A 15,221-nucleotide genomic window follows, 5' to 3' on the forward strand; every position below is an offset into this window, starting at 1 on the left:
TATGCAAATCAGATCAAGGTGTTGAAGCATGCATCCATTGAAATGCAGCAGAGGCAGCCAAAGTGGTAAAGAGATGAAAAGTAATTGCTTCAGAATGTTTAATATCCATATGTTGAAACATTTATGTGAAAATCATTGTACTTGAATTAACCAGTCAAAATAATGACAGAAAGGGTTGATAGAAAGCAACAATGCATGGTATTATATCCCTGATTCCTTATTGAATTGACCACTCCAATGGCCTATTGGTTCAAGCATCCACCTCAGTTGTGGAAGGTAGCTGGTTTGAACCCCTGGCCAAGTAATAACAAAGACTTATAAAAATGGTAATAACAGCTGCCTCACTAGGTACTCAGCATTAAGAGGTCATTGTTAGGACTGGTTGACCTGGTGTCAGGATAATGTGACTGGGTGGGACATCATGCTACATGTCTGCGGCATGATGCCCCAAAGCTAGACATCACTTTAAACTGCCACACTACAGACATCTTAGTGATATGACTGAAAAAAATGTTAAAGCTACATTAAAAATCCTAATCACACACACACCTTATTGATTTATTATTTTGCAAAACTAAATGCACAAATTTTCTGAAATGAGAAAATATATTTAATTACATAAACCAAAATAATTACTATGTGTTTTACTGTCATTTGATCTACCATCATCTACTAACCAACCCACTGAAACACATACATACATATTGATATTTTTATATGCAGTAGATCACATTGTCAGTATTTATGAACATCAGAGTAATGTATTTCTCTAAGTGAGAGTTGCATGGTGTAATTTGCTTCCATCTATTTTTCCATTTGCCCATCTTTCACTTATGTTTTTTCAGTTTCTTCTGTGCTGCCAAGTCTTGCATATATATTATTATAATGCTAAACAATTCCAGGGTCTAAATGTACAAAAGTTCCAAAGCATTTTGGCAGGCTGCATCAGTATGGTGAGAAAGATACTGCATGCAAAGAGAAACTGACAGGGCATACAAAGAGAAACTGACTGGGCATGCAAAAGAGAAACTGACAGGGCATTCATTTTCTCTTCATATACAATTTAGCTGCAGAATGTTTTTGCAACTTTGCATTTTGCTGTGTAAATCAACTGATTATTTAATAACATATATGTTATGTGAAAAAGAAATTGATCAAAAGAATTTTCACATGATACATGTCTAAGCATATCTCAGTCTTGATATGGCTGCATTTCTGACAAAACATGTATCAATGCATTGTAATATATACTTAATTTAATTGTTTGTTTGTTAGTTTTAATAGTTGTAATGTAACACTGTATGCTGGACGTGACCTTGCCCAAAATTAAGTACATTTCTGCTTGACCTGATTGACTTTTTGGTTAAAGAAATTTTATTTCATTTTATGTAAACAACTAATAATAGCTTCATTATTCTCTATGTGTATGAACTTAATATCAGGACTTTTATTCAGGTAAACAAAAAGGAGTAAATATGTTTATTTGGGTCAAGTTTTGGGAATTTCCTAAGTGAATTTTACAGGTTATTGTGTTGTAAGTAAACAAGGCTCATTAGATCATTCTAGAAGGTTATTTTCCGTTAGGTAATGTTTTTTTTAGAAAATGCTAATTGTGATCTGAGGTCAAGTAGAGAACTATATATATTGCAACTGTGAGGATTTTACCACTCGTGCTTTTACATCTACCACTTTTAAGTTATTGTGACCAGTTTGGGCTGAATTTTATTTTCTTCAAATTACTGAATTCAAGTGATTATTTTCTCTGGAAATACAAATGTGCTCTTACAAAATTCTTGGATAGAGACATTGACTGGAATTTATAGTATATTCAAACCTGGAATAATATTTCTGTGATTGAACAAAAGACTGTTGACACATCAACACCTCAACAGCTATCACAGACACATCATCGACTTCAGTTTTGGGATATCTTTTGCTGAATTTTATTCAGGACCTTAAATTACAAGGACTTGTGTCTGTGATTCTTGGATTATTTTGGGATTTAATTTGCAATTCCATTTTTAAAAAAAATTATTTTCACTTTGCATTTTAGGGAAAAAAATTGTTAAATTTTGCAAAGCTTGTTGTCTTTCACTCTTTTCTGTTACTTATTTTAAGATCATCAACTCGTAACAATATCTTAATCTTGAATTGACTGCAATTTCATGATACATTTAATAATCAACATTCAGTCCTGAACTGACTATATCTCACATTTTATATATATATATATATATATATATATATATATATATATATATATATATATACATCTTAGTCTTGGATTAACAGCATTTCACATGAACTTGATGTAGCACATAATATTTCCTACATAAGGCCAGAGATCCTGAAATCACTATTTACTGAACATGAACCAGATCAAAAGTTTAGACCGGCACATGAGGAACCTGACATCAGTCTACTCAAACATCATTACATCAAATTGTTTTTGACTCATTAAAAAGAAGCACAAAATGAAAATTAAATTCAAAGGTGTCAATCATTCAAGGTGTTGCTGGCTTAGTTTAATTTTGTGTTGTGTATGTTTTGTTTGTATTGTGTGCTTGACCTTTGCCTGCAATTGAGGGTAAGAGTTTATGCTTACCTGACTAATGTCATTTTTAAAATATGTTTGCTTGGATTTGAGTTCAGGACCTTGTTTTATCACTTAGCAATTTGATTTTTGACAAGTTTCTAAGTTATAAATAGATACAGATATTTGAGTTCAAGGTCTAGTCTGTATTAGAAACTTAGAATGTTCTGGAAATCACCCACATCCTGGTAGTTTTGTTTCTTAGATTTTTATATAAGGTTCTGATAAACATAAGTATTTCATTCCTCCTTTAAGTCTCTGGAATTATTTAATGTTTTGTTCAGGTAAAATTTGAGAAGAATCATTTATTTTGAAATTATTCTTTGGAATTACAAAGTGCTTATGGACATTTTTTACTAAATCATTATTACAGGATTATTGTGAATGTATTCAAGTACATTCTGGATTATATCACTGTGATACATCAAGACTGTTGGCACATCAGCTCTTCCAAGACTTTTGGCACATCCAATACTGGAATTCACTTGGAACACTGTACACTTTTAAACTTTTGATAGAACTTTCAGGATTATTTGGGATTCAGTTCATTATACTCTAAGTCCCTTTTAAATTTCCCCTTTGTATTCTAGTGAAATAGTTTATTTGTTGAATTTTGGTAAACTTATTGGTTTTGTTTCTTTCTGTTTCTTAGTTTAACACCACTGAATCTTAGCACTATGTCTAGTTTGCACTTTGGTTTATATTAGAATGATCAACAGAAGAGGTACTGACTAAACTTGTGTGGTAATTATGGTTTTACAATATTTTAAACAATTTAGCTACAGAGTACAAGAAGGCATGCAAACTTATCTCGCAGACTTATTAAAACCCTTTAATTGGACAATTACCACAGGATCTGTACTATACACATTACATCAGTCCCTCACACCAGTGCTTTTTTAACTATATTGTGTTGCGGTGTCAGTACCTCATATCTTTAGAACAATATATGTTACGGCAAGATTTGAATAAAGAAAAAAGGCACAAGCAAAATAACTAGTTTTGTTATCAGCCTCCAATTACTTATTTGGAGACCTGATCCAACTTTACCAAATTTCGGTATTTTCATGGTAGTATGTCTGCTAGCTGATAATTGATAATTAGTTTTGAAAAACAGTTTTGTCTCATGGATGCATGATACTGAGAAAAAAGCAACAACAAATTGAGAGCAAAAATAGCAAATTTGCTTTTATTTTTAATAATTAGGTACATCAGTATTTTATGTTTTGTCACAACATTTATATACCTCGTTTGAAGGCTTTTATTGTAAACTTCACAAATATATGGAGGTTGTGTTGATTTAGGGGAAAATATGTTTAGCAAGAGCCATTGGAAATTCAGGGTCCCAATGAAAACCATACCTCAATCTTAAACTGTCTGCATTTCTCAATGATTTCAGGTGATGCAGTACACAATGCATCAGGTTTTGGATGGGCTGGTGTGGACAAATATGGTCGCCATAAATGGGACTTGGTCACAAACATCAAGATAATAAACATTGAGGTAAACCTTTTCTGATATTTTGTCCCTTATTTCTTAATAAAATAGGACTATCAGCAACATTTTTTAAAAGATCAAAGTTTTGGCTCGTAGGGCATTTGAGCATACACTATGCTATATTTGCCACTGTGAACCATACATGCTCTTCATTGTAGAGTATTGGTCATTTTTTTCAAGAAAATGGATTAAATTTTGTGTGATCAGTTTTGATTGTAATCATTGTTATGGCCGTTACTACCATTTTGACTAGTATCAGATGAAATGATAAAAATAATGCTTTTTCACACTGGTATTTCTGTTCCTTTTGGAAATGTTTGCTGGTTTTACTTTTTTATAGCTTTATTCATGTGTTTTTTTCTCAACTGTTGAATGGTTGAAAAAAATAATGATTAAAAAAAATTAATGTATGATTTCATTTTTAGAATTATTTGGAAAGTACATTTATCATCATGTACCAAAAAAGTAAAAAAAATCCCTGGATCCTGTGAGATATATAGACAAATTAACTGATTATCAATGAATGGGGAAAAAGTCAGAGGATTGATAACAAAATCTAATTTATTTCCCATTATAACTCTACAGCCATCATAAATAGCTGATTTTGGCTGCTGCTTCAGATATAATAATTTAAGTTTCAAAACTAATTTGTCTTTGCATTACATCTATTAAAATCATTATTTTAATGCCTCTTATCTGGTATATATATATATAGATGAATTCATTATATTTAAATGTAAATTCAAGGTAGCCTGGCCTTGGTCATTCCAAATTCAGAGATTACATATTTATGCCCAAAGCAGGTATGTTAGTTTTGTCTTTATGTCCACACAGATACGTGCATCAGTCACATTTCTTGTCAATGCAAAAACTGCTTTACCATTCACGTCACAACAATTTAACTTGGCAAGTGACTTTTCTGTTAGGATCTAAATTTGAATGTGGGCAGTGGTTTTGGAATTTCTATGCAATCCCATAGGTCCATGATACCCCTGGATAGAATTATGGTTAAGAATACGTAAAATTATTTGTCTTCTTTGTTGATTATGTTTTTCTTTTCTTTTTCATTAAGTTCTTAAATTACTTAAGATATACCGTGCAAGGAGAGCGTTGTCTGCAGTATGCCCTATTATCCCTGATATGGAGAGTGGAAGTCATAAGATTCATTGAACTCGCCAGCACCTGTCATAGTCAGTGTTGCTTTGAAGGTCTTTGGGAGTATTTATGCATAGACTTGATTGTAATCTATTTTTAGCTCAATGGCAGATGCTAAAAGGTAAAAGGGATGCTATTAAACTATTCCTCCATGGACATTAAATGAAAGGCTTTTGAGGTCTTTGTATCTGCAACATCTTTCTTCATGTGCATTCAAGCTCAAAGAATTCTCAAGGGCTGTAGATTTCCAAAATATCAGTGCCATACCTGTCTCCTCAACCCTTCAGAGTTTCTGTACAGTGTATAAGGTCTTAAGAACATTGCTGTTCCTCGTTCTGTTGACTACATTTTTAGCTCACCTGATTTTAAGGCCAGGTAAGTTTATGACATGGCCATTTCTCCATCATTTGTTTTTTCTGTCAGCAATTGCTATTTTGAACCTTTATGCAAAACAAAATACCAGCTACACCAAGTTCAATCAAACTTAGCATGAAACATCTAAAAATAAAAGTATCTTCCAAACCACATAATTTGATAAGGTTTTTAAGAAAAGACTCTTGGCATAGAAACCTTTCAAACAAATGATATGAATCCACCATTAATACTGCCACCTTTACTAAAAGTAGAAAAATATTTAAACAACTTCATCAGAATTCCACTAAACCAAATTTGGTTAAATGTAACAGTGTTGTGGCAAGTGTTGCCATCTACTGTCAAATATGACAGAACAGCTTTTCAATGATTTCTTCATGCAAAAACTGCTCAAAAGAGCTTGACCCAATTTGACAAAAGGACTTTAAAAAATTATGCCTATCTGTCATGTATTATGGCCACCACTGCTAAATGTAGAAAAACATTTAAACAACTTCTTCAAAAAATTAAAGTGAAAATTTGATCAAATTTACAAAAAAGTATCTTGACTTAAATGGCTTTCTTATTTACACAAACAATGCCAATTCACCATCAAATATGGCTACTGTTACTAAACTTAAATTCAAAAGACTTTTCAGAAACTGCTTGACAGAATTTCAGTTATGTAGTAAATTGATGCCTGTTTGGTCCTAAATGTAAATGGTGCCATGTCTATATCCAGTCTGTCAACCACAGCAGTTAATTTGAAAATCTTATCATCCCAGAAGAATGTGGTTTCAACATTCAGCAATTAAAAGGAAGACATGATCTTATTTTCTTATCTTGAATTCATGAAAATTCTATTCTGTCAGCAGAGTGTTAGTCCCTGCAGGGTACCCTTGTTAATGTAAATTTCAGCCAGATGATAATAAATTTCCCAGAAACAATGTCACCAGTATAGGTGTGCGCATACTAGGTCAGTTGTTTCCCTATGATTGGAGTTCAATAAACTCTCTCTCCCAATGCGGTAGCACCATATAAAATAAATACAAGATCATTCATTCATATTGATTTGACTGCTGCAGAGGCCTAGTGGTTAGAGCGTTTGCCTTGGAAGCAGGAGGTCGTGGGTTCAAAACCCCGGCCAAGTCACACCAAAGACTTATAAAAATGGTACTAACAGCTGCCTCGGTAGGCACTCATCATTAAGAGGTTAGTGTTAAGACTGGTCAGTCTGGTGTCAAAATGATGTAACTGGGTGGGACATCATGCTACATGTCTGTGGCTTGATGCCCCAGTGCTAGACATCACTATAAGCTGCCACACTGCAGCCATCATAGCGAAATGACTGAAACATTGTTAAAGCTACATTAAAATTCCTAATCATTCACACACACACTCATATTCATTTATATAAAGAAGGTAACATGAAATCAGACATATATTATGGTAAGTTTAAAGCAATCATGATGTTCAAGATAGATTTTGGTAGCTGTTTTCTTCCCGCAAGACATGCTAGAGTCAAGATGTATGTGCTTTTGACTAAAATGATGAGTATATACTTATTTAAAGTATGTACATGTATCATGTTTATTATGGTTTATAAAATTTTGTCAATTTCAATGTTCAAACTGCTAGTTTAAAAAACATCCCATGATGACAGCCAACGGAAAATGATGCTATGCCCGTTCAGCCTGTGTAACACAATTCTGCTTTTGTTTTTTTCAGACTGGTCTCAGCCTGAAAGATTTCACAGATAATTGGAACATTCAGACATCCCTATGGTTACGTCATGTTTGCTATGAGAGAGTACCAATACAAAAAGTACTAGCCACGTTTTCACTCAGTGCTGTATGGCATGGAGTTTATCCAGGATATTATTTCACTTTCATCTGCTCAGGGTTATTTCTTTCTGCAGGTCGCCAGGTAGGCTAACATTTTGTTTAAAAGATTGATACAAACAAATTAGTTATATGTACATCAGTAAAATCTGTCTGTATGCAGTTTTCATGAAATGTTTGGATTATGTTCAGATGCTTTCAGATTTTACCACATCTGCACAAATATACAGATAAGCTTGAGCCTTACTCCTAGCTATTAATTGTTGTTAATGTTGTTATGTCTGCACCATAGAAGTTATCTTAATCTGCTGATACACTATCACTCAACCATCATGAGCAACAGCTGATACACTATCACTCAGCCATCATGAGCAACACCTGATACACTATCACTCAGCCATCATGAGCAACAGCTGATACACTATCACTCAGCCATCATGAGCAACAGTGTCCATAAAGTTAACCTCACAAGAAAGCACAAACTACGTCTCTTGGAGGGGGAGACAACTCAACTTTTGGTTATCCATAAGGATGGAGGGAATGCAAGCATCTGTCATTTATGATTGAGAATTATAATTTCCATTGATCTACATCAATATATGAGTTCTTAGGAAGCCATTAAAATTAATAAATCATTGATAGGATTTTAAGGTAAGTTGGAATTGCCTCCCTTTGAGAAACATTGTGTATCCCCTTAAACCACCATAGGTGAGCCTATCGATATATATGAACCAGATAATTCCTCGAGAGAGAAATTGTAAATGTCAGTATAAACTGAACTGATATCACATTGCAAATGACTTTGTTCAACTGTTTTTTTAATACCAGCTGAATACATTAGGTTATGTTGTGATTTACTTTCAAAGGTACTGCCGATCTTGACAAGTGACAGACATAATGTACTGTCTCAGATACAATTAGTCACCTTACCATTGCAATGATCTTTATTGAATGTGTACCATATTTTCTCAGAAATGTTTACATCCACAATTAAGCAAGTAGATGTAAAAATAGATTTGGCAAGCTTTATTTTCACTTCACTAATCTAAATCAGTGTGTACCATTCTTGTCATTCCAAATCTGTGTGTGCCACTCTTGTCAATCTAAATCAAAGTGTACCATTCTTGTCAATCTAAATCAATGTTTACCATTCTTGTCAATCTAAATCTATGTGTACCATTCTTGTCAATCTAAATCTATGTGTACCATTCTTGTCAATCTAAATCAATGTTTACCATTCTTGTCAATCTAAATCAAAGTGTATCATTCTTGTCAATCTAAATCTATGTGTACCATTCTTGTCAATCTAAATCAAAGTGTACCATTCTTGTCAATCTAAATCAATGTTTACCGTTCTTGTCAATCTAAATCAATGTGTACCATTCTTGTCAATCTAAATCTATGTGTACCATTCTTGTCAATCTAAATCTATGTGTACCATTCTTGTCAATCTAAATCAATGTTTACCATTCTTGTCAATCTAAATCAATGTTTACCATTCTTGTCAATCTAAATCAATGTGTACCATTCTTGTCAATCTAAATCAATGTTTACCATTCTTGTCAATCTAAATCAAAGTGTACCATTCTTGTCAATCTAAATCAATGTTTACCATTCTTGTCAATCTAAATCTATGTGTACCATTCTTGTCAATCTAAATCTATGTGTACCATTCTTGTCAATCTAAATCAATGTTTACCATTCTTGTCAATCTAAATCAAAGTGTATCATTCTTGTCAATCTAAATCTATGTGTACCATTCTTGTCAATCTAAATCAAAGTGTACCATTCTTGTCAATCTAAATCAATGTTTACCGTTCTTGTCAATCTAAATCAAAGTGTACCATTCTTGTCAATCTAAATCTATGTGTACCATTCTTGTCAATCTAAATCAAAGTGTACCATTCTTGTCAATCTAAATCAATGTTTACCGTTCTTGTCAATCTAAATCAATGTGTACCATTCTTGTCAATCTAAATCAAAGTGTACCATTCTTGTCAATCTAAATCTATGTGTACCATTCTTGTCAATCTAAATCAAAGTGTACCATTCTTGTCAATCTTAATCAAAGTGTACCATTCTTGTCAATCTAAATCAATGTGTACCATTCTTGTCAATCTAAATCAAAGTGTACCATTCTTGTCAATCTAAATCAAAGTGTACCATTCTTGGCAATCTAAATCAATGTGTACCATTCTTGTCAATCTAAATCAATGTGTACCATTCTTGTCAATCTAAATCAAAGTGTACCATTCTTGTCAATCTAAATCAAAGTGTACCATTCTTGTCAGTCTAAATCAATGTGTACCATTCTTGTCAATCTAAATCAAAGTGTACCATTCTTGGCAATCTAAATCAATGTTTACCGTTCTTGTCAATCTAAATCAATGTGTACCATTCTTGTCAATCTAAATCAAAGTGTACCATTCTTGTCAATCTAAATCAAAGTGTACCATTCTTGTCAGTCTAAATCTAAAAAGTATGTTATTATCCTATTAGAGTGCTTCGTAATCATAAAGCAGCATTTACAAAAAAGTATGTCAGCACTTTACAACTACAAATATATGCCATGATTTGTGCTAAAATATCTGGCAGATGTAATTTAATTCACAGCCTCTCCCTTGTTGCCAATTGTAAGACCATCAATTCCGACCTTATTTTGAAGTTTTGCATATGGCTTGTTTGGCATACAGCTCCTAAGTGACCAGTCAAATACATGCTGTGCAATCGGTTTATATTCAGTAGGTGCAGACATGGAAGGAAAATCTAATGTTTATTTGGTATTAACATTGCCATCAATCGATTTACAATAAGTGCATATACGGTAAATGAATGATGAATATAAACTATCATTGGAAGATAGTGATGGTCAAGGCCGCATAAGAGTGAATTTGAGGCCAGGCAATATGTATAGAGATGGGTTAGTGAACTATATTGATATATTGATTGTAGTATTGAATTGATCTGCAATGATTTTTCATTGCAGGTTCGTAAAAAAGTGCGCCCCTATTTTCTGAATTCAACAGCATTGAAGGCCTTATATGATGTGTGTACATGGTTAACAACACACTTGGTAATAAGTTATGTTGGTGTTGCATTTACTGAGTTACACCTACATCCTGTACTCATATTTTATAGGTAAGTTTTACTTATCATCCTAATCATTTGAAGTCATCATATTTTTCATCTTCATCATTATCATGAATAGCCTTTATCAGAACTTTGATCATTTTTTATAATAAGTGATGTTAATGTACCTTTATAGCTCTGCTGGTCATAGATCAGAGGAAATGATGTGATTGCCTGTTGCCTGTCATCCTTTGTCCATCAGTTCATTTTTCCATCTTTCTATCTGGCATTCATCATGACAATGAGCCCTGCAGTATTTGGTGGTTTGTCACTACACCCGGTACATATAATTTTCATCCCCTGAAGATACACATATCAACAAATCACTTTCATCCCAATTTTGTTTATAGTTTTTGCCTTTGCTGTCTTGTTGCATTCTATAACACAATTTCATTAGTACAAGTAGTCATAAACATTTTGAAGGATTGTCTTGAAGCATTGAAAATATTATGTCTTTGATCTTAAGATGCACATCTTGACAAATCATTTTGCTTCTGCAAGTTTTGTTACAGTTATTGTCTTTTATTTGTCTTGAAGCTTAATGCAGTGTATGACACAATTATCACAACTAATTCTGCAGTACATGACTAGCAGAGCTTATGGATTGTCTTTTTCATCAGACATCTGTTATCCATTGGTCAATTTTAAACAAATGTATTATTGCTCCTCCTCCTAACCTACCTGGAGGATTGCCATGAAACCTTGTACACATATATTCATCCCATGCTCTAATTGTCTCAAATAAAAGCAGTGTCACTTGGCCATTCACTATGGCTGCCACAGTAGCCATCTTAAAATCCTTGCCATCAATACTAAAAGACTTTGTATATGGTCTAGCTGGTTCTAAAAACACATGATGCTGATCAAATATAAAAATGGCTGCCATGGCAGTCATCTTGAAAATTTTGTTATCGATACTCTGAATGAAAAGTCATACTGATATGGGGTTTTCACCAAAAGACTTTGTAAGATGTTTTCCTGTTTCTAAATAAAACATGCTCCAATCTGATGTCTAATATGGCCAACACAGTGGCCAGCTTGAAAATCTTGTATATATTACTTCTCCCAAATAGATGGTCATATCAACATAGGGTTTGACTGAAAGACTTCTTATTATGTCTTGTTTGGCCTAAATAAAAATGGTGCTGATCAGATGTCCAATATGGCTCCCACAGTAGGCATTTTGAAAATCTTACCACTACTTGTCCTGAACACAGTCATATTGATAACGGATTTTACCAGAAGACTTTGCATGATGTCTAGTTGGATGTAATGAAAATGGATGGTTATATCAACATGAAATGTTTACTCAAAGACATCTTATGATATCTAGTTGGTTATTACTGAAAACAATGCCACACAGACATCCAATAGACACTATAGTGGCCATATTGAAAATATTATTATCCATATCTCTCCTGAATGAATAATTATATCAGCATGGGGTTTTCAATGAAGGACTTATTATGATGGCTAGTTGCTCATACATGAAGATTATGCCAATGTGACCACCAATATGGCTGCCACAACTGCTATCTGGAAAATCTAATTAATGCTATGTGTCCTAGATGACTGGTCATCAGATGACTTTTTTTGATTACCGTTTACTCCTAAATGGAAATGGTGCACATCTGATGTCTAGTATAGCCACAATGGCAGACATCTTGAAATCTTATTGTCACTCATTCAACTGGAAGTCAGAAAGCCATATCAACATGGGGTTTTCACCACAAGCTTCTTTGATGCCTTGCTTGTACAGTAATGATCACCACAAGAATTTTATAATGATGCTGATTCTGATTTGACAATCAGTATGGCTACCATGGAGGCCATCTTTACAATCATACAATGATGCTGCTTTGACATTCAGCATGGCTCCCATGGGGACCATCTTTAAAATCTTACAATGATGCTGATTTGACATTAAGTATGGCTACCATGGGGGCCATCTTTCAAAATTTATAATGATGCTAAGCTGACATTCATATTGGCTACCATGGGGGCCATCTTTAAAATCTTACAATGATGCTGATTTGACATTCAGTATGACTACCATGGGGGCCATCTTTCAAAATTTATAATGATGCTGAGCTGACATTCAGTATGGCTACCATGGGGGCCACCTTTCAAAATTTATAATGATGTTAATTTGACATTCAGTATGGCTACCATGGGGGCCATCTTTACAATCTTGTTAATGCCACTCTTAAATGGAGAGCCATTTTGACATGAGATTTGTATCAGAATTCTTATGGTAAATAGTTGGTCTTAAATGAAAATGATGCAAACTTATCCAGAATCCTTAAAATGTTGTTAACTCTACCCCCAAGCTGATGGTTATATCAGCATGGGGTTTTCACCAATAGCTCTATCATACCTGATTAGTCCAAAATAAGCAATTGTGCCAATTGTATATCCAACATGTCTGCTAAAATGGCTGTCTTAAATATCTTGCTGTCGCTTGTCCAAAACCCCTCCTGAATGGATGTTCAAATTGACATGAGGTTTCTATCAAAATGGATGTTCAAATTGACATGAGGTTTCTATCAAAATGGATGTTCAAATTGACATGAGGTTTCCATCAAAATGGATGTTCAAATTGACATGATGTTTCCATCGAAATGGATGTTCAAATTGACATGATGTTTCCATCAAAATGGATGTTCAAATTGACATGAGGTTTCCATCAAAATGGATGTTGACTTGACTCTGGATGAACATGGTGCAAATCTAACACTCAGTATGTCCACCACAAGAGCTAATTGAAAATTTTGTTATCACTGAAGAATATCAGAGTTGGTTTCAGTACTCAGCTATTAAAAGGAAGAAATGGTCTTATCTTGAATTCATGGAAATTCATTCTGATTAGCACAGCATCTGACCATTCAAGGCATTCTTTTCTTGCAACGGGAATAAATCTTCTAGCAGAGCAAAGACATCAATGTTGGCTGACCTGATGGTAACCTTGAATGGTACCTGTTGAAATTCATCATGAACCATAACTTAGTCCAGGTCCAACAGGAATAAATCTTCTAGCAGAGCAAAGACATCATTGTTGGCTGACCTGATGGGAACCTTGAATGGTGCTGCATGTACAGAGGATTGAACCTGCAACCTCCCATATCTGAGGTGGATACTCTAACCACTAGGCCACTGGAGTGGTCTCAATAATGGACAAATTATCCCAATATGCATCTGACATGGATGAAGAAACCGAAAGAAACCTTAAAACAATTGTCAGTCATGTGAGCAATCTCAGGCCCTCTTGGGCATCTTGTTCACCTTGTTTCCACTAGAATATAAAAATAATTCTAACCTTGTTCCATTGCATCACATTATATTATGGAATGTCCATTGTGAATTTCCTTCTACTAAGTAACAGCTGAAGGACTTCATGGATTGAAACTAAATTTTTGGTGAGGCTTGACATTGAAAAAGCCAAGGTCATGTTAAATTTTTACCATTTTCTAACAAAGTGTAATCATTTTGTGGCCTCTGTTTGACTTCAAACCTTGCATTTCAGTTGCATTAATGTCTTATGCACCTATTTCAAAGTTTCAGTGAATTATCTTTTTTAATTTAATCATTGTTAAACAGTATTATCAATGGCATCTGTATGCATTGTAAAAATGTATAGTTTCCACTTCTATTGCATGCATTCATTTCAAGTTCATTTTCTTTTCCTTTTTTTTGCAGGAGTTTGTATTTCTTCCTTCATGTGTTGAGCATTGTGATTCTGGTCATAATGTCAATCATTCCAACAACTGAGGCCAAAATGTCTGCTCAAAAAACATCACCAAGATTGTCATTTAGAAGCTAAATTAATGAGATTGTCAGTGGAGAAAGACTAAAGGGATTCAGTCTTATGTTCCAAAAACATGCAGTCATATTCGATACATTTTCCTGATTTAATTTGTGCTGTTATATTATCTCACTTCCGTAAGCATAGTGAGATGCAGTTGTCACATTTATTTTCTGTTTCCATGGACACTAGCATCAACAATGTTACATTCTTTTAAAAGTCACATCTACATCAGTTGCTGCATCCAAGTGATAATATCATTATAGTTGTAAGGCGTATGCCATGATATCCAAGTGATAATATCATTATAGTTGTAAGGGGTATGCCATGATATCCAAGTGATAATATCATTATAGTTGTAAGGCATATGCCATGATATCTAAGTGATAATATCATTATAGTTGTAAGGCATATGCCATGATATCCAAGTGATAATATCATTATAGTTGTAAGGGGTATGTCATGATATCCAAGTGATAATATTATTATAGTTGTAAAGGGTATGCCATGATATCCCAGTGATAATATCATTATAGTTGTAAGAGGTATGCCATGATATCCAAGTGATAGTATCATTATAGTTTTTAAGAGGTATGCCATGATATCCAAGTGATAATATCATTATAGTTGTAAGAGGTATGCCATGATATCGAAGTGATAATATCATTATAGTTGTAAGGGTTATGTCATGATAGCCAAGTGATAATATCATTATAGTTTTAATGGGTATGCCATGATATCCAAGTGATGATATCATTATAGTTGTAAGGGGTATACCATGATATCCAAGTGATAATATCATTATAGTTGTAAGGGTTATGCCATGATATCCAAGTGATAATATCATTATAGT

The 15,221-nt window shown here is 33.7% G+C and overlaps 1 protein-coding gene across 1 annotated transcript in view; it reads left to right on the forward strand.

Annotated features, from left to right (window-relative positions):
• LOC149784413 (membrane-bound glycerophospholipid O-acyltransferase 2-like) overlaps positions 1–15,049 on the forward strand; it is a 63,783-nt gene extending 48,734 nt beyond the window's left edge. Inside the window, exons 10-13 of the mRNA XM_089932481.1 lie at positions 3,993–4,096; positions 7,325–7,522; positions 10,424–10,575; positions 14,263–15,049. Coding sequence (XP_089788607.1) covers positions 3,993–4,096; positions 7,325–7,522; positions 10,424–10,575; positions 14,263–14,386 — 578 coding nt within the window. The 3' untranslated portion in view covers positions 14,387–15,049. The remainder of the gene's footprint in view (positions 1–3,992; positions 4,097–7,324; positions 7,523–10,423; positions 10,576–14,262) is intronic.
• The last annotated feature ends 172 nt before the right edge of the window (positions 15,050–15,221 follow it).

Source organism: Sinohyriopsis cumingii, chromosome 14 (assembly GCF_028554795.1).
Source record: "Sinohyriopsis cumingii isolate HCF-2022 chromosome 14, ASM2855479v2, whole genome shotgun sequence".
Classification (NCBI taxonomy): Eukaryota; Metazoa; Mollusca; class Bivalvia; order Unionida; family Unionidae; genus Sinohyriopsis; species Sinohyriopsis cumingii.